Source organism: Coregonus clupeaformis, chromosome 1, assembly GCF_020615455.1.
Source record: "Coregonus clupeaformis isolate EN_2021a chromosome 1, ASM2061545v1, whole genome shotgun sequence".
Classification (NCBI taxonomy): Eukaryota; Metazoa; Chordata; class Actinopteri; order Salmoniformes; family Salmonidae; genus Coregonus; species Coregonus clupeaformis.
In genome coordinates, this window is record NC_059192.1 from 90,392,986 (window position 1) to 90,414,549 (window position 21,564).

Below are 21,564 nucleotides of genomic sequence, written 5' to 3' on the forward strand. Positions count from 1 at the left end.
GGAGTTCTACTGTAGTAATATTGATATGTCTCTTAGACTGGAGTTCTACTGTAGTAATATTGATATGTCTCTTAGACTGGAGTTCTACTGTAGTAATATTGATATGTCTCTTAGACTGGAGTTCTACTGTAGTAATATTGATATGTCTCTTAGACTGGAGTTCTACTGTAGTAATATTGATATGTCTCTTAGACTGGAGTTCTACTGTAGAAATATTGATATGTCTCTTAGACTGGAGTTCTACTGTAGTAATATTGATATGTCTCTTAGACTGGAGTTCTACTGTAGAAATATTGATATGTCTCTTAGACTGGAGTTCTACTGTAGTAATATTGATATGTCTCTTAGACTGGAGTTCTACTGTAGTAATATTGATATGTCTCTTAGACTGGAGTTCTACTGTAGTAATATTGATATGTCTCTTAGACTGGAGTTCTACTGTAGGAATATTGATATGTCTCTTAGACTGGAGTTCTACTGTAGTAATATTGATATGTCTCTTAGACTGGAGTTCTACTGTAGTAATATTGATATGTCTCTTAGACTGGAGTTCTACTGTAGTAATATTGATATGTCTCTTAGACTGGAGTTCTACTGTAGTAATATTGATATGTCTCTTAGACTGGAGTTCTACTGTAGTAATATTGATATGTCTCTTAGACTGGAGTTCTACTGTAGTAATATTGATATGTCTCTTAGACTGGAGTTCTACTGTAGGAATATTGATATGTCTCTTAGACTGGAGTTCTACTGTAGGAATATTGATATGTCTCTTAGACTGGAGTTCTACTGTAGTAATATTGATATGTCTCTTAGACTGGAGTTCTACTGTAGTAATATTGATATGTCTCTTAGACTGGAGTTCTACTGTAGTAATATTGATATGTCTCTTAGACTGGAGTTCTACTGTAGGAATATTGATATGTCTCTTAGACTGGAGTTCTACTGTAGTAATATTGATATGTCTCTTAGACTGGAGTTCTACTGTAGAAATATTGATATGTCTCTTAGACTGGAGTTCTACTGTAGGAATATTGATATGTCTCTTAGACTGGAGTTCTACTGTAGTAATATTGATATGTCTCTTAGACTGGAGTTCTACTGTAGTAATATTGATATGTCTCTTAGACTGGAGTTCTACTGTAGAAATATTGATATGTCTCTTATACTGGAGTTCTACTGTAGTAATATTGATATGTCTCTTAGACTGGAGTTCTACTGTAGAAATATTGATATGTCTCTTAGACTGGAGTTCTACTGTAGTAATATTGATATGTCTCTTAGACTGGAGTTCTACTGTAGAAATATTGATATGTCTCTTAGACTGGAGTTCTACTGTAGTAATATTGATATGTCTCTTAGACTGGAGTTCTACTGTAGAAATATTGATATGTCTCTTAGACTGGAGTTCTACTGTAGGAATATTGATATGTCTCTTAGACTGGAGTTCTACTGTAGTAATATTGATATGTCTCTCAGACTGGAGTTCTACTGTAGGAATATTGATATGTCTCTTAGACTGGTTCAACTGTAGTAATATTGATATGTCTCTTAGACTGGAGTTCTACTGTAGGAATATTGATATGTCTCTTAGACTGGAGTTCTACTGTAGTAATATTGATATGTCTCTTAGACTGGAGTTCTACTGTAGTAATATTGATATGTCTCTTAGACTGGAGTTCTACTGTAGTAATATTGATGTGTCTTAGACTGGAGTTCTACTGTAGTAATATTGATATGTCTCTTAGACTGGAGTTCTACTGTAGTAATATTGATATGTCTCTTAGACTGGAGTTCTACTGTAGGAATATTGATATGTCTCTTAGACTGGAGTTCTACTGTAGTAATATTGATATGTCTCTTAGACTGGAGTTCTACTGTAGTAATATTGATATGTCTCTTAGACTGGAGTTCTACTGTAGTAATATTGATATGTCTCTTAGACTGGAGTTCTACTGTAGAAATATTGATATGTCTCTTAGACTGGAGTTCTACTGTAGTAATATTGATATGTCTCTTAGACTGGAGTTCTACTGTAGAAATATTGATATGTCTCTTAGACTGGAGTTCTACTGTAGTAATATTGATATGTCTCTTAGACTGGAGTTCTACTGTAGAAATATTGATATGTCTCTTAGACTGGAGTTCTACTGTAGGAATATTGATATGTCTCTTAGACTGGAGTTCTACTGTAGGAATATTGATATGTCTCTTAGACTGGAGTTCAACTGTAGTAATATTGATATGTCTCTTAGACTGGTTCAACTGTAGTAATATTGATATGTCTCTTAGACTGGTTCAACTGTAGTAATATTGATATGTCTCTTAGACTGGAGTTCTACTGTAGTAATATTGATATGTCTCTTAGACTGGAGTTCTACTGTAGTAATATTGATGTCTCTTAGACTGGAGTTCTACTGTAGTAATATTGATATGTCTCTTAGACTGGAGTTCTACTGTAGTAATATTGATATGTCTCTTAGACTGGAGTTCTACTGTAGGAATATTGATATTTCTCTTAGACTGGAGTTCTACTGTAGGAATATTGATATGTCTCTTAGACTGGAGTTCTACTGTAGTAATATTGATGTCTCTTAGACTGGAGTTCTACTGTAGGAATATTGATATTTCTCTTAGACTGGAGTTCTACTGTAGGAATATTGATATTTCTCTTAGACTGGAGTTCTACTGTAGTAATATTGATATGTCTCTTAGACTGGAGTTCTACTGTAGTAATATTGATTTGTCTTAGACTGGAGTTCTACTGTAGTAATATTGATGTCTCTTAGACTGGAGTTCTACTGTAGTAATATTGATATGTCTCTTAGACTGGAGTTCTACTGTAGTAATATTGATGTGTCTTAGACTGGAGTTCTACTGTAGTAATATTGATATGTCTCTTAGACTGGAGTTCTACTGTAGTAATATTGATATGTCTCTCAGACTGGAGTTCTACTGTAGGAATATTGATATGTCTCTTAGACTGGTTCAACTGTAGTAATATTGATATGTCTCTTAGACTGGTTCAACTGTAGTAATATTGATATGTCTCTTAGACTGGAGTTCTACTGTAGTAATATTGATATGTCTCTTAGACTGGAGTTCTACTGTAGTAATATTGATATGTCTCTTAGACTGGAGTTCTACTGTAGTAATATTGATGTGTCTTAGACTGGAGTTCTACTGTAGTAATATTGATATGTCTCTTAGACTGGAGTTCTACTGTAGTAATATTGATATGTCTCTTAGACTGGTTCAACTGTAGTAATATTGATATGTCTCTTAGACTGGAGTTCTACTGTAGTAATATTGATATGTCTCTTAGACTGGAGTTCTACTGTAGTAATATTGATGTCTCTTAGACTGGAGTTCTACTGTAGTAATATTGATATGTCTCTTAGACTGGAGTTCTACTGTAGTAATATTGATATGTCTCTTAGACTGGAGTTCTACTGTAGGAATATTGATATTTCTCTTAGACTGGAGTTCTACTGTAGGAATATTGATATGTCTCTTAGACTGGAGTTCTACTGTAGTAATATTGATGTCTCTTAGACTGGAGTTCTACTGTAGAAATATTGATATTTCTCTTAGACTGGAGTTCTACTGTAGGAATATTGATATTTCTCTTAGACTGGAGTTCTACTGTAGTAATATTGATATGTCTCTTAGACTGGAGTTCTACTGTAGTAATATTGATTTGTCTTAGACTGGAGTTCTACTGTAGTAATATTGATGTCTCTTAGACTGGAGTTCTACTGTAGTAATATTGATATGTCTCTTAGACTGGAGTTCTACTGTAGTAATATTGATGTGTCTTAGACTGGAGTTCTACTGTAGTAATATTGATATGTCTCTTAGACTGGAGTTCTACTGTAGTAATATTGATATGTCTCTCAGACTGGAGTTCTACTGTAGAAATATTGATATGTCTCTTAGACTGGAGTTCTACTGTAGGAATATTGATATGTCTCTTAGACTGGAGTTCTACTGTAGGAATATTGATATGTCTCTTAGACTGGAGTTCTACTGTAGGAATATTGATATGTCTCTTAGACTGGTTCAACTGTAGTAATATTGATATGTCTCTTAGACTGGTTCAACTGTAGTAATATTGATATGTCTCTTAGACTGGTTCAACTGTAGTAATATTGATATGTCTCTTAGACTGGAGTTCTACTGTAGTAATATTGATATGTCTCTTAGACTGGAGTTCTACTGTAGTAATATTGATGTCTCTTAGACTGGAGTTCTACTGTAGTAATATTGAGATGTCTCTTAGACTGGAGTTCTACTGTAGGAATATTGATATTTCTCTTAGACTGGAGTTCTACTGTAGGAATATTGATATGTCTCTTAGATTGGAGTTCTACTGTAGGAATATTGATATGTCTCTTAGATTGGAGTTCTACTGTAGTAATATTGATGTCTCTTAGACTGGAGTTCTACTGTAGGAATATTGATATGTCTCTTAGACTGGAGTTCTACTGTAGGAATATTGATATTTCTCTTAGACTGGAGTTCTACTGTAGGAATATTGATATGTCTCTTAGACTGGAGTTCTACTGTAGTAATATTGATTTGTCTTAGACTGGAGTTCTACTGTAGTAATATTGATGTCTCTTAGACTGGAGTTCTACTGTAGTAATATTGATATGTCTCTTAGACTGGAGTTCTACTGTAGTAATATTGATGTGTCTTAGACTGGAGTTCTACTGTAGTAATATTGATATGTCTCTTAGACTGGAGTTCTACTGTAGTAATATTGATGTGTCTTAGACTGGAGTTCTACTGTAGTAATATTGATATGACTCTTAGACTGGAGTTCTACTGTAGGAATATTGATATGTCTCTTAGACTGGTTCAACTGTAGTAATATTGATATGTCTCTTAGACTGGTTCAACTGTAGTAATATTGATATGTCTCTTAGACTGGAGTTCTACTGTAGTAATATTGATATGTCTCTTAGACTGGAGTTCTACTGTAGTAATATTGATATGTCTCTTAGACTGGAGTTCTACTGTAGTAATATTGATGTGTCTTAGGCTGGAGTTCTACTGTAGTAATATTGATATGTCTCTTAGACTGGAGTTCTACTGTAGTAATATTGATATGTCTCTTAGACTGGAGTTCTACTGTAGGAATATTGATATGTCTCTTAGACTGGAGTTCTACTGTAGTAATATTGATATGTCTCTTAGACTGGAGTTCTACTGTAGTAATATTGATATGTCTCTTAGACTGGAGTTCTACTGTAGTAATATTGATATGTCTCTTAGACTGGAGTTCTACTGTAGAAATATTGATATGTCTCTTAGACTGGAGTTCTACTGTAGTAATATTGATATGTCTCTTAGACTGGAGTTCTAGGGTAGAAATATTGATATGTCTCTTAGACTGGAGTTCTACTGTAGTAATATTGATATGTCTCTTAGACTGGAGTTCTACTGTAGAAATATTGATATGTCTCTTAGACTGGAGTTCTACTGTAGGAATATTGATATGTCTCTTAGACTGGAGTTCTACTGTAGGAATATTGATATGTCTCTTAGACTGGAGTTCTACTGTAGTAATATTGATATGTCTCTTAGACTGGTTCAACTGTAGTAATATTGATATGTCTCTTAGACTGGTTCAACTGTAGTAATATTGATATGTCTCTTAGACTGGTTCAACTGTAGTAATATTGATATGTCTCTTAGACTGGAGTTCTACTGTAGTAATATTGATATGTCTCTTAGACGAGTTCTACTGTAGTAATATTGATATGTCTCTTAGACTGGAGTTCTACTGTAGTAATATTGATGTCTCTTAGACTGGAGTTCTACTGTAGTAATATTGATATGTCTCTTAGACTGGAGTTCTACTGTAGGAATATTGATATTTCTCTTAGACTGGAGTTCTACTGTAGTAATATTGATATGTCTCTTAGACTGGAGTTCTACTGTAGGAATATTGATATTTCTCTTAGACTGGAGTTCTACTGTAGTAATATTGATATGTCTCTTAGACTGGAGTTCTACTGTAGTAATATTGATGTGTCTTAGACTGGAGTTCTACTGTAGTAATATTGATGTGTCTTAGACTGGAGTTCTACTGTAGTAATATTGATATGTCTCTTAGACTGGAGTTCTACTGTAGGAATATTGATATTTCTCTTAGACTGGAGTTCTACTGTAGTAATATTGATATGTCTCTTAGACTGGAGTTCTACTGTAGTAATATTGATGTGTCTTAGACTGGAGTTCTACTGTAGTAATATTGATATGTCTCTTAGACTGGAGTTCTACTGTAGGAATATTGATATTTCTCTTAGACTGGAGTTCTACTGTAGTAATATTGATATGTCTCTTAGACTGGAGTTCTACTGTAGTAATATTGATGTGTCTTAGACTGGAGTTCTACTGTAGTAATATTGATATGTCTCTTAGACTGGAGTTCTACTGTAGGAATATTGATATTTCTCTTAGACTGGAGTTCTACTGTAGTAATATTGATATGTCTCTTAGACTGGAGTTCTACTGTAGTAATATTGATGTGTCTTAGACTGGAGTTCTACTGTAGTAATATTGATATGTCTCTTAGACTGGAGTTCTACTGTAGGAATATTGATATGTCTCTTAGACTGGAGTTCTACTGTAGTAATATTGAGATGTCTCTTAGACTGGAGTTCTACTGTAGTAATATTGATATGTCTCTTAGACTGGAGTTCTACTGTAGTAACATTGATATGTATCTTAGACTGGAGTTCTACTGTAGTAATATTGATATGTCTCTTAGACTGGAGTTCTACTGTAGGAATATTGATGTCTCTTAGACTGGAGTTCTACTGTAGTAATATTGATATGTCTCTTAGACTGGAGTTCTACTGTAGTAATATTGATATGTCTCTTAGACTGGAGTTCTACTGTAGAAATATTGATATGTCTCTTAGACTGGAGTTCTACTGTAGTAATATTGATATGTCTCTTAGACTGGAGTTCTACTGTAGTAATATTGATGTCTCTTAGACTGGAGTTCTACTGTAGTAATATTGATATGTCTCTTAGACTGGAGTTCTACTGTAGTAATATTGATATGTCTCTTAGACTGGAGTTCTACTGTAGTAATATTGATATGTCTCTTAGACTGGAGTTCTACTGTAGTAATATTGATATGTCTCTCTCTAACTCCAGGTCGTACTCTCCTAGAGAAGTTGTTCCTTCAGCAGGAAGATGCCCAGCCAGAGGAGGCTGAGAAGCTGTGTTCTAGGATTCTGGCGATGGGGCTGTTACTGCCCTTCACTGACTGCTTCAGAGAGCCAATAGGAGGGTCCAACCCACAACTCACGGCACCATGCAAGTTCCACGTGAGTGAACTATATTCTATACCAGGACCCTCAACCCTGTTCCTGGAGACACGCCCTCCTGTAGGTTTTAACTCCAACCCTGTTCCTGGAGAGACGCCCTCCTGTAGGTTTTAACTCCAACCCTGTTCCTGGAGACATGTCCTCCTGTAGGTTTTCACTCCAACCCTGTTCCTGGAGAGACGCCCTCCTGTAGGTTTTAACTCCAACCCTGTTCCTGGAGAGACACCCTCCTGTAGGTTAACTCCAACCCTGTTCCTGGAGAGATACCCTCCTGTAGGTTTTTGCTCCAACTCCAGTAACTAACCTGATTCAGTTTATCAACCAACTAATTATTAGAATCAGGTGTGCTAGATTATGGTTGGAGCGGAAAACTACAGGACAGTATCTTTCCGGTTACAGTTTCATGTAGCAAATTCAACTCTGATCAGAGGTCAGAGGTTACATCGACTCTGTTTTTTCTCTGCTCCATTTAGCTAATCAAAAACAAATGTTCTCGGTTTCACAGCAATAATCAAGTTAATTAAATATGATATGCCTGTTAAATTGAATCATTGTTTAGCGTAGTGTATACCTACAACTCTTTATTGTTTAGTTTAAAAAAAAAAGTTTATTATGAGGTACATCCATAGAACGCTGATGTTCCTACCATCACTAATCTGATCAATGTCAGTTGAAATTCAAATCCCTCATTTGAACTGTTATGGTCCCAATGTGTTGTTATGCAGTATGTTAGATAGTGAATATTCAGTGTCTCTTACAATTTGGACATTCCCATTTTGGAGGGATCATGTTATCTGTGTTGTAGGAGGTGATTGGTTGGCATGTCTTTTTGGGATCATGTTATCTGTGTTGTAGGAGGTGATTGGTTGGCATGTCTTTTTGGGATCATGTTATCTGTGTTGTAGGATGTGATTGGTTGGCATGTCTTTTTGGGATCATGTTATCTGTGTTATAGGAGGTGATTGGTTGGCATGTCTTTTGTTTGTGACGATGGTGTCTTCAAAGAGCTCTGTGACACACCATCTGCCCAGTGTGTCGTGGTTGGACTACATTTCCCAGCAGCCTGTTCCCTTAGTCACTTTCATCACAGCATCACCATTATCATGCTGGATATCTGCATCAGTCTGCAGCACACAGCAGTCCTCTGTTACGTTACACTCAAATCAAGTCAAATTGTGTTTGTCACATGCGCCGAATACAACACCGTGAAATGCTTACTTACAAGCCCTTAACCAACAATGCAGTTCAATAAATAGTTAAGAAAATATTTACTAAATAAACTAAAGTAAAAAATACAATAAAAAGTAACACAAAATAACAATAACGAGGCTATATACAGGGGGTACCGGTACTGAGTCAATGTGCGGGGGTACAGGTTAGTCCAGATAATTTGTACATGTAGGTAGGGGTTAAGTGACTATGCATAGATAGTAAACAGCGAGTAGCAGCAGTGTAAAAACAAAGGGGGGGAGGGTCAATGCAAATAGTCTGGGTGGCCATTTGATGAATTGTTCAGCAGTCTTACGGCTTGGGGGTAGAAGCTGTTAAGGAGCCTTTTGGACCTAGACATGGCGCTCCGGTACCGCTTGCCGTGTAGTAGCAGAGAACAGTCTGACTTGGGTGACTGGAGTCTTTGGCAATTTTTTGGGCCTTCCTCTGACACCGCCTGGTATAGAGGTCCTGGATGGCAGGAAGCTTGGCCCCAGTGATGTACTGGGCTGTACGCACTACCCTCTGTAGTGCCTTGCGGTCGGATGCCGAGCAGTTGCCATACCAGGCGGTGATGCAGCCGGTCAGGATGCTCTCGATGGTGCAGCTGTAGAACTTTCTGAGGATCTGGGGACCCATGCCAAATCTTTTCAGTCTCCTGAGGGGGAAAAGGTGTTGTCGTGCGCTCTTCACGACTGTCTTGGTGTGTTTGGACCCTGATAGTTTGTTGGCGATGTGGACACCAAGGAACTTGAAGCTCTCAACCTGCTCCACTACAGCCCCGTCGATGTTAATGGGGGCCTGTTTGGCCCTCCTTTTCCTGTAGTCCACAATCAGCTCCTTTGTCTTGCTCACATTGAGATAGAGGTTGTTATCCTGGCACCACACTGCCAGGTCTCTGACCTCCTCCCTATAGGCTGTCTCATCGTTGTCGGTGATCAGGCCTACCACTGTTGTGTTGTCAGCAAACTTAATGATGGTGTTGGAGTCATGCTTGGCCACGCAGTCGTGGGTGAACAGGGAGTACAGGAGAGGACTAAGCACGCACCCCTGGGGGGCCCCCGTGTTGAGGATCAGCGTGGCGGATGTGTTGTTACCTACCCTTACCACCTGGGGGTGGCCCGTCAGGAAGTCCAGGATCCAGTTGCAGAGGGAGGTGTTTAGTCCCAGGGTCCTTACCTTAGTGATGAGCTTTGTCGGCACTATGGTGTTGAACGCTGAGCTGTAGTCAATGAACAGCATTCTCTCACAGGTGTTCCTTTTGTCCAGGTGGGAAAGGGCAGTGTGGAGTGCAATAGAGATTGCATCATCTGTGGATCTGTTGGGGCGGTATGCAAATTGGAGTGGGTCTAGGCTTTCCGGGATAATGGTGTTGATGTGAGCCATGACCAGCCTTTCAAAGCGCTTCATGGCTACCGACGTGAGTGCTACGGGGCGGTAGTCATTTAGGCAGGTTACCTTTGCTTTCTTGGGCACAGGGACTATGGTGGGCTGCTTGAAACATGTATGTATTACAGACTCGGTCAGGGACAGGTTGAAAATATCAGTGAAGACACTTGCCAGTCGGTCCGCGCATGCTCTGAGTACACATCCTGGTAATCCGTCTGGCCCCGCGGCCTTGTGAATATTGACCTGTTTAAAGGTCTTGCTCACATTGGCTACGGAGTGTGATCACAGTCGTCCAGAACAGCTGGTGTTCTCATGCATGCTTCAGTGTTGCTTGCCCCAAGGTGAGCATAAAAGGAATTTAGCTCATCTGGTAGGCTCGCGTCACTGGGCAGCTCGCGGCTGGGTTTCCCTTTTGTAGTCTGTAATAGTTTTCAAGCCCTGCCACATCCGACGAGCGTCAGAGCCAGTGTAGTACGATTCAATCTTAGTCCTGTATTGACACTTTGCCTGTTTGATGGTTCATCGGAGGGCATAGCGGGATTTCTTATAAGCGTCCGGGTTAGAGTCCCGCTCCTTGAAAGCGGCAGCTCTACCCTTTAGCTCAGTCGCGGTCAGTGCGGATGTTGCCTGTAATCCATGGCTTCTGGTTGGGGTATGTACGTACGGTCACTGTGGGGACGACGTCGTCGATGCACTTATTGATGAAGCCGGTGAATGAGGTGGTGTACTCCTCAATGCCATTGGATGAATCCCGGAACATATTCCAGTCTGTGCTAGCAAAACAGTCCTGTAGCGTAGCATCCACGTCATCTGACCACTTCGTATTGAGCGAGTCACTGGAGGGCGAGGGAGAGCTTTGTATGCGTCTCTGTGTGTGGAGTAATGGGGGTCTGGCTATCTGTCAGCCATTTGCCAAGCTTATCTGGCACCTTTGATCCTCACCAAGGAGAGAGTCATGACCTCAGTGTCAGCAGAGTAGGCTACCCTGTAAAAAATGCGTGCGCACACTTGGGTGTTCCATACCAGTAAGAAATTAAATCTACTTTCACCCCTGGTTACACTGTGCTAGCAGGACAAGCGGTTCTGACCATGGTCATGTGATCATATGAAAAACTGGAGGTGGTGTTTTTGACGTAAATCGTCTACACATGTCCATTGTAGTCATTTAGCAGACGCTGTTATCCAGAGCCACGTCTGAGTCTAATGTTTAGGTATGGTTTGGCTGTTATCCAGAGCCACGTCTGAGTCTAATGTTTAGGTATGGTTTGGCTGTTATCCAGAACCACGTCTGAGTCTAATGTTTAGGGATGGTTTGGCTGAGTGCTCTGAGCTCTAATGGCTGTGCTGGGACCTGTAATAAGAGACACCTTGTTGTTATGGTGACAGTGCCACAGTGAAAGTCATGAAAATGTATCAGGATGCAGATATACTGTTGTTAGTGTCTGGAGGGACCAGCCTCCTGGCTAGCTGTTGTTACAGTGTGTCTCTGGAGGGACCAGCCTCCTGGTTAGCTGTTGTTACAGTGTGTCTCTGGAGGGACCAGCCTCCTGGCTAGCTGTTGTTACAGTGTGTCTCTGGAGGGACCAGCCTCCTGGTTAGCTGTTGTTACAGTGTGTCTCTGGAGGGACCAGCCTCCTGGTTAGCTGTTGTTACAGTGTGTCTTTAGCTGTTGTTATAGTGTGTCTCTGGAGGGACCAGCCTCCTGGTTAGCTGTTGTTATAGTGTGTCTCTGGAGGGACCAGCGTCCTGGTTAGCTGTTGTTACAGTGTGTCTCTGGAGGGACCAGCCTCCTGGCTAGCTGTTGTTACAGTGTCTGGAGGGACCAGCCTCCTGGTTAGCTGTTGTTACAGTGTGTCTCTGGAGGGACCAGCCTCCTGGTTAGCTGTTGTTACAGTGTGTCTCTGGAGGGACCAGCCTCCTGGTTAGCTGTTGTTACAGTGTCTCTCTGGAGGGACCAGCCTCCTGGTTAGCTGTTGTTACAGTGTCTGGAGGGACCAGCCTCCTGGTTAGCTGTTGTTACAGTGTCTGGAGGGACCAGCCTCCTGGTTAGCTGTTATTACAGTGTCTGGAGGGACCAGCATTACAGTGTCTGGAGGGACCAGCCTCCTGGTTAGCTGTTGTTACAGTGTGTCTCTGGAGGGACCAGCCTCCTGGTTAGCTGTTGTTACAGTGTCTCTCTGGCGGGACCAGCCTCCTGGTTAGCTGTTGTTACAGTGTCTGGAGGGACCAGTCTCCTGGTTAGCTGTTATTACAGTGTCTGGAGGGACCAGCCTCCTGGTTAGCTGTTGTTACAGTGTCTGGAGGGACCAGCATTACAGTGTCTGGAGGGACCAGCCTCCTGGTTAGCTGTTATTACAGTGTCTGGAGGGACCAGCCTCCTGGTTAGCTGTTGTTACAGTGTCTGGAGGGACCAGCCTCCTGGTTAGCTGTTATTACAGTGTCTGGAGGGACCAGCCTCCTGGTTAGCTGTTGTTACAGTGTCTGGAGGGACCAGCCTCCTGGTTAGCTGTTGTTACAGTGTCTGGAGGGACCAGCCTCCTGGTTAGCTGTTATTACAGTGTCTGGAGGGACCAGCCTCCTGGTTAGCTGTTGTTACAGTGTCTGGAGGGACCAGCCTCCTGGTTAGCTGTTGTTACAGTGTGTCTCTGGAGGGACCAGCCTCCTGGTTAGCTGTTGTTACAGTGTCTCTCTGGCGGGACCAGCCTCCTGGTTAGCTGTTGTTACAGTGTCTGGAGGGACCAGTCTCCTGGTTAGCTGTTATTACAGTGTCTGGAGGGACCAGTCTCCTGGTTAGCTGTTATTACAGTGTCTGGAGGGACCAGCCTCCTGGTTAGCTGTTGTTACAGTGTCTAGAGGGACCAGCCTCCTGGTTAGCTGTTGTTACACTGTACTGCTGCATGTTGTAGCGATAACAGAGAATGACGCCACTTCTCTGCTCCCTCCCTGCCTGACTCATGCTCCCCAGAGGTGGACAGACGTGACAGGTTTCAGATTGTAACCTGATACCCTAATCTGGTCATTGGGACTGTGCCTAACTGCAGCTGATTACAGACAGGAGAGGACGGGACAGGGCAGCTCTGTCAGGCATTTACCTGTGAATATATGATCGTCCTCTGGCACTGCCCGCCCGCCCTCCCCACTCCTCTCTCCTCTCCCCTCTCCTCCCTCCTCCCCCCTCTCCTCCTCTCCTCCTCTCCCCTCTCCTCCTCCCCCCTCTCCTCCTCCCCCCTCTCCTCCTCTCCCCTCTCCTCCCCCCTCTCCTCTCCTCCTCTCCCCTCTCCTCCCCCCTCTCCTCCTCTCCCCTCTCCTCCTCTCCCCTCTCCTCCCCCCTCTCCTCTCCCCTCTCCTCCCTGTGCAGCACAGAGCAGCAGTATAGAGCAGGAGAAGGCGTAGTCATAGAGGAGATCAGTCCACCATAACAGGCTCTCTGAGGATGGACTGGTCAGGGTCAGAGCAACCATGAGAACAGGAGGGAGGGGGGGAAAGGGGCCGCAACGCCCAAGGTTTCTGGGCACTGCTGCAGTTTAACAGAGGATGCACCATCTTAGGGAGTTTCGGGATGAAAGACCGGTGAAAGGAAAGAGGTGCCAGACTGGCGGTAACTCACTGCATCGGAACAGAGGACAGCAGAGCAGAGGATGACTACAACCCCTGAGAAAAACCACCACCGTTTACAACCCCCGAGGGATTTGTTGATATTCTTTTTCTTAAATGCAAACTCCACATTTTCCTCAGCGTTCCTGGTGGTAAATGGAATACCTACACGTTCCAAACAGGAGTGGTGCATAGAGCTGAGTCCAGAGGCTGTGGTCCATAAAATGGAATATGGTGTCCAGGAAGTGACAGATTTAAAGCTGACAAGGACATGGCGAAGATGTCAGAGTCGGGCACAGAGACCAAAGGGAGCTCAGGCTCATCCTCATCCTCCCTGGCTCTAGCTAATGATGCTGTGGGGGACTCTGAGTGTGTGGCGCTGTCCAAGGTGCCTGAGCTAGTCAGGGAGCTACTAACCATCAACGGCCAGGGAACAGGGGAGGAGAGGGAGAGGAGACTGGACCTCGCATGGCTCAAACTCAAACAGACCGTCCGCAGGAAATGCAACCTGTTTGAGCACCTGCAGGTTAGCATGGGAGCAATATTCACAGGTCTGTGGGCTCTGTCCCAAAATGGAACCCTGTTCCCTTTGTAGTGCACTACTTTAGACCAGGGTCCACAGCGCGCCATTTGGGACATGACCTTTGTATAGTTAAAACTGTCTCTACGTCCCAAATCGCACCCTATTCCCTTTGTAGTGCACTACTTTAGACCAGGGTCCACAGGGCGCCATTTGGGACATGACCTTTGTTTTTAAATCTAACGTGGGATGCTTGAATACACACGGCATGTGATGTCACATAGTGGTTTGGGATTGTTTCCGTTGCAGTCAACATCCAAGAAAAGAGTATTGCATCTAAAATGGGATTATTCCATGTGATCGTTCAACATATGATTGTAGAATGAATAATGGCACCCTATTCCCTATATAGTGCACTACTTTTGACGAGGGCCCATATTGCACTATATAGGGAATAGGGTGCCATTCTCTGGTCTAAAGTAGTGCACTATATAGGGAATAGGGTGCCATTCTCTGGTCTAAAGTAGTGCACTATATAGGGAATAGGGTGCCATTCTCTGGTCTAAAGTAGTGCACTATATAGGGAATAGGGTGCCATTCTCTGGTCTAAAGTAGTGCACTATATAGGGAATAGGGTGCCATTCTCTGGTCTAAAGTAGTGCACTATATAGGGAATAGGGTGCCATTCTCTGGTCTAAAGTAGTGCACTATATAGGGAATAGGGTGCCATTCTCTGGTCTAAAGTAGTGCACTATATAGGGAATAGGGTGCCATTCTCTGGTCTAAAGTAGTGCACTATATAGGGAATAGGGTGCCATTTGGGATATAAACGTTGTTTCTGTGCAACATCTGCTGTGTGATGACGATGTCAGACTGACTACGGGGCCTTGCAAAAGTATTCATCCCCCTCATGGCGTTTTTCCTATTTTGTTGCATTATAACCTGTAATTTAAATGGATTTTTATTTCGATTTCATGTAATGGACATACACAAAATAGTCCAAATTGGTGAAGTGAAATGAAAAAAAATTACTTGTTAAAAAAAAACAACGGAAAAGTGGTGCGTGCATATGTATTCACCCCCTTTGTTATGAAGCCCTTAAATAAGATCTGGTGCAACCAATTACCTTCAAAAGTCACATAATTAGGTAAATAAAGTCCACCTGTGTGCAATCTAAGTGTCACATGATCTCAGTGTATATATACACCTGTTCTGAAAGGCCCCAGAGTCTGCAACACCACTAAGCAAGGGGCACCACCAAGCAAGCGGCACCATGAAGACCAAGGAGCTCTCCAAACAGGTCAGGGACAAAGTTGTGGAGAAGTACAGATCAGGGTTGGGTTATAAAACAAATATCTGAAACTTTGAACATCCCACGGAGCACCATTAAATCCATTATTAAAAAATGGAAAGAATATGGCACCACAACAAACCTGCCAAGAGAAGGCCGCCCACCAAAACTCACAGACCAGGCAAGGAGGGCATTAATCAGAGGCAACAAAGAGACCAAAGATAACCCTGAAAGAGCTGCAAAGCTCCACAGCGGAGATTGGAGTATCTGTCCATAGGACCACTTTAAGCCGCACACTCCACAGAGCTGGGCTTTTTTTTTTTTTTTTTACGTTTATTTAACCAGGTAAGCCAGTTGAGAACAAGTTCTCATTTACAACTGCGACCTGGCCAAGATAAAGCTTTACGGAAGAGTGGCCAGAAAAAAGTCATTGCTTTAAGAAAAAAATAAGCTAACAGGTTTGGTGTTCGCCAAAAGCCATGTGGGAGACTCCCCAAAGATATGGAAGAAGGTACTCTGGTCAGATGAGACTAAAATTGAGCTTTTTGGCCAGCAAGGAAAATGCTATGTCTGGCGCAAACCCAACACCTCTCATCACCTAGAGAACACCATCCCCACAGTGAAGCATGGTGGTGGCAGCATCATGCTGTGGGGATGTTTTTCATCGGCAGGGACTGGGAAATCCCACTTGAAGGAGCTGGAGCCGTTTTGCCTTGAAGAAGGGGTTAAAATCCCAGTGGCTAGATGTGCCAAGCTTATAGAGACATACCCCAAGAGACTTGCAGCTGTAATTGCTGCAAAAGGTGGCTCTACAAAGTATTGACTTTGGGGGGGTGAATAGTTATGCACGCTCAAGTTTTCTGTTTTCTTGTCTTATTTCTTATTTGTTTCACAAGAAAAAATAGTTAGCATCTTCAAAGTGGTAGGCATGTTTTGTAAATCAAATGATACAAACCCCCCAAAAAATATATTTTAATTCCAGGTTGTAAGGCAACAAAATGGGGAAAATGCCAAGGGGGCTGAATACTTTCGCAAGCCACTGTATGTTGAACATGATGGTGTGTTGATGATGTCAGACTGACTGTTGAATATGATGGTGTGTTGATGATGTCAGACTGACTATGTTGAACATGATGGTGTGTTGACGATGTCAGACTGACTATGTTGAACATGACGGTGTGTTGATGATGTCAGACTGACTATGTTGAACATGCCGGTGTGTTGATGATGTCAGACTGACTATGTTGAACATGACGGTGTGTTGATGATGTCAGACTGACTATGTTGAACATGATGGTGTGTTGATGATGTCAGACTGACTATGTTGAACATGATGGTGTGTTGACGATGTCAGACTGACTATGTTGAACATGACTGTGTGTTGACGATGTTGAACATGACGGTGTGTTAGGGCGGCAGGTAGCTTAGTGGTTAAGAGCGTTGTGCCAGTACCCGAAAGGTCGCTGGTTCTAATCCCCGAGCCGATTAGGTGCAAAATCTGCCGATGTGCCCTTGAGCAAGGCACTTAACCCTAATTGCTCCTGTAAGTCGCTCTAGATAAGAGCGTCTGCTAAATGACTAAAATGTAAATGTAAATGTGTTGACGATGTCAGACTGTATGTTGAACATGACGGTGTGTTGATGATGTCAGACTGACTATGTTGAACATGATGGTGTGTTGATGATGTCAGACTGACTATGTTGAACATGATGGTGTGTTGATGATGTCAGACTGACTATGTTGAACATGCCGGTGTGTTGATGATGTCAGACTAACTATGTTGAACATGACGGTGTGTTGATGATGTCAGACTGACTATGTTGAACATGGTGGTGTGTTGATGATGTCAGACTGACTATGTTGAACATGCCGGTGTGTTGATGATGTCAGACTAACTATGTTGAACATGACGGTGTGTTGATGATGTCAGACTAACTATGTTGAACATGACGGTGTGTTGACGATGTCAGACTGACTATGTTGAACATGCCGGTGTGTTGATGATGTCAGACTGACTATGTTGAACATGATGGTGTGTTGATGATGTCAGACTGACTATGTTGAACATGATGGTGTGTTGATGATGTCAGACTGACTATGTTGAACATGATGGTGTGTTGATGATGTCAGACTGACTATGTTGAACATGGTGGTGTGTTGACGATGTCAGACTGACTATGTTGAACATGCCGGTGTGTTGATGATGTCAGACTGACTATGTTGAACATGGTGGTGTGTTGACGATGTCAGACTGGCTATGTTGAACATGATGGTGTGTTGATGATGTCAGACTGACTATGTTGAACATGGTGGTGTGTTGACGATGTCAGACTGACTATGTTGAACATGACGGTGTGTTGATGATGTCAGACTGACTATGTTGAACATGGTGGTGTGTTGACGATGGCAGACTGACTATGTTGAACATGACGGTGTGTTGACGATGTCAGACTGACTGTTGAACATGATGGTGTGATGATGATGTCAGACTGACTATGTTGAACATGACGGTGTGATGACGATGTCAGACTGACTATGTTGAATATGACGGTGTGTTGATGATGTCAGACTGACTATGTTGAACATGACGGTGTGTTGATGATGTCAGACTGACTATGTTGAACGTGATGGTGTGTTGACGATGTCAGACTGACTATGTTGAACATGATGGTGTGTTGATGATGTCAGACTGACTGTTGAATATGATGGTGTGTTGACGATGTCAGACTGACTATGTTGAACATGATGGTGTGTTGACGATGTCAGACTGACTATGTTGAACATGACGGTGTGTTGATGATGTCAGACTGACTATGTTGAACATGACGGTGTGTTGATGATGTCAGACTGACTATGTTGAACATGACGGTGTGTTGACGATGTCAGACTGACTATGTGGAACATGATGGTGTTTTGATGATGTCAGACTGACTATGTTGAACATGACGGTGTGTTGATGATGTCAGACTGACTATGTTGAACATGACGGTGTGTTGATGATGTCAGACTGACTATGTTGAACATGATGGTGTGTTGACGATGTCAGACTGACTATGTTGAACATGATGGTGTGTTAACGATGTCAGACTGACTGTTGAACATGGTGGTGTGATGATGATGTCAGACTGACTATGTTGAACATGGTGGTGTGATGATGATGTCAGACTGACTATGTTGAACATGATGGTGTGATGACGATGTCAGACTGACTGTTGAACGTGATGGTGTGTTGACGATGTCAGACTGACTGTTGAACATGACGGTGTGTTGATGATGTCAGACTGACTGTTGAACGTGATGGTGTGTTGACGGTGTCAGACTGACTATGTTGAACATGACGGTGTGTTGATGATGTCAGACTGACTATGTTGAACATGATGGTTTGATGATGATGTCAGACTGACTATGTTGAACATGACGGTGTGATGACGATGTCAGACTGACTATGTTGAATATGACGGTGTGTTGATGATGTCAGACTGACTATGTTGAACATGATGGTGTGATGATGATGTCAGACTGACTATGTTGAACATGACGGTGTGTTGATGATGTCAGACTGACTATGTTGAACATGACGGTGTGTTGATGATGTCAGACTGACTATGTTGAACATGACGGTGTGTTGACGATGTCAGACTGACTATGTTGAACATGATGGTGTGTTGACGATGTCAGACTGACTATGTTGAACATGATGGTGTGATGATGATGTCAGACTGACTATGTTGAACATGACGGTGTGTTGACGATGTCAGACTGACTATGTTGAACATGATGGTGTGTTGATGATGTCAGACTGACTATGTTGAACATGATGGTGTGTTGACGATGTCAGACTGACTATGTTGAACATGACTGTGTGTTGACGATGTTGAACATGACGGTGTGTTAGGGCGGCAGGTAGCTTAGTGGTTAAGAGCGTTGTGCCAGTACCCGAAAGGTCGCTGGTTCTAATCCCCGAGCCGATTAGGTGCAAAATCTGTCGATGTGCCCTTGAGCAAGGCACTTAACCCTAATTGCTCCTGTAAGTCGCTCTGGATAAGAGCGTCTGCTAAATGACTAAAATGTAAATGTAAATGTGTTGACGATGTCAGACTGACTGTTGAATATGATGGTGTGTTGATGATGTCAGACTGACTATGTTGAACATGATGGTGTGTTGATGATGTCAGACTGACTATGTTGAACATGATGGTGTGTTGATGATGTCAGACTGACTATGTTGAACATGGTGGTGTGTTGATGATGTCAGACTGACTATGTTGAACATGATGGTGTGTTGATGATGTCAGACTGACTATGTTGAATATGATGGTGTGATGATGATGTCAGACTGACAATGTTGAACATGACGGTGTGTTGATGATGTCAGACTGACTATGTTGAACATGATGGTGTGTTGACGATGTCAGACTGACTATGTTGAACATGATGGTGTGTTGATGATGTCAGACTGACTATGTTGAATATGATGGTGTGATGATGATGTCAGACTGACTATGTTGAACATGACGGTGTGTTGATGATGTCAGACTGACTATGTTGAACATGATGGTGTGTTGACGATGTCAGACTGACTATGTTGAACATGATGGTGTGTTGATGATGTCAGACTGACTATGTTGAACATGACGGTGTGTTGACGACGTCAGACTGACTATGTTGAACATGGTGGTGTGTTGATGATGTCAGACTGACTATGTTGAACATGACGGTGTGTTGATGATGTCAGACTGACTATGTTGAACATGACGGTGTGTTGATGATGTCAGACTGACTATGTTAAACATGATGGTGTGTTGATGATGTCAGACTGACTATGTTGAACATGATGGTGTGTTGACGGTGTCAGACTGACTATGTTGAACATGATGGTGTGTTGATGATGTCAGACTGACTATGTTGAACATGACGGTGTGTTGATGATGTCAGACTGACTATGTTGAACATGGTGGTGTGTTGATGATGTCAGACTGACTATGTTGAACATGGTGGTGTGATGTCAGTGTTTATGCAGCTAATATGGATCTTTCAACCCCTTCCATCCAGACCTCTTTAATGTGTTCCATTCACAAGGAGCCCTGGTCAAAAGGAGTGCACTAGATGGGGGGATAGGAGCCCTGGTCAAAAGGAGTGCACTAGATGGGGGGATAGGAGCCCTGGTCAAAAGGAGTGCACTAGATGGAGATAGGAGCCCTGGTCAAAAGGAGTGCACTAGATGGGGGATAGGAGCCCTGGTCAAAAGGAGTGCACTAGATGGGGGGATAGGAGCCCTGGTCAAAAGGAGTGCACTAGATGGGGGATAGGAGCCCTGGTCAAAAGGAGTGCACTAGATGGGAGATAGGAGCCCTGGTCAAAAGGAGTGCACTAGATGGGGGATAGGAGCCCTGGTCAAAAGGAGTGCACTAGAGGAGTTGGAGCTGTTCCCATATTATTGATGTGTATCCAGTCCTTTCAGATCTGGTCTATAGGAGTACTTGCCTTTACTGTTAGGTAACTGATGAGTCATCCTACTGCTATGTATTCCATAGCTCTTACCGTCTACCTCTGTCTCTGTATGTCCTCTGTCGTCCCCTTAGAGCATTTGATCTCCTCTTATGTTCTCATGTATGCCATGTTACCTACCCTCATCTCCCTCTCTCCCCCAGCAAGACCAGCTGTACACGTGGGCAGCGGTCAGCCAGCCCCCCAACTCCATGGAACACTTTGAGGGCCGGGCCCCCCTCCCTGGGCACCTGAAGACCCTGTGGCCCCCACCCAGACCTGTGGGAGAAGATAGACCAGGCCTCCAGTACACCGAGGAGGGTAGGGGCCCTCAACACATCTGTACAGATACTATATACTGTAGAGCAAGGCACTTAACCCTAATTGCTCCTGTAAGTCGCTCTGGATAAGAGCGTCTGCTAAATGACTAAAATGTAAATGTAAATGTAGAGACTAGCACTAAAACAGATATCAGACCAGGCCTCATTACACAGAGGAGAGTAGGGGCCCTCAACACATCTATACAGATACTATATACTGTAGAGACTAGGACTAAAACAGATATCAGACCAGGCCTCATTACACAGAGGAGAGTAGGGGCCCTCACCACATCTATACAGATACTATATACTGTAGAGACTAGGACTAAAACAGATATCAGACCAGGCCTCATTACACAGAGGAGAGTAGGGGCCCTCAACACATCTATACAGATACTATATAC

General features: G+C 42.7%; 1 protein-coding gene across 1 annotated transcript in view; it reads left to right on the forward strand.

Annotated features, from left to right (window-relative positions):
* Nucleotides 1-21,564, forward strand: part of LOC121559267 (formin-2-like) — a 112,925-nt gene that overhangs the window by 58,753 nt on the left and 32,608 nt on the right. The window contains exons 2-3 of the mRNA XM_045221872.1: nt 7,177-7,349; nt 21,005-21,161. Of these exons, the coding sequence (XP_045077807.1) occupies nt 7,177-7,349; nt 21,005-21,161 (330 nt within the window). The remainder of the gene's footprint in view (nt 1-7,176; nt 7,350-21,004; nt 21,162-21,564) is intronic.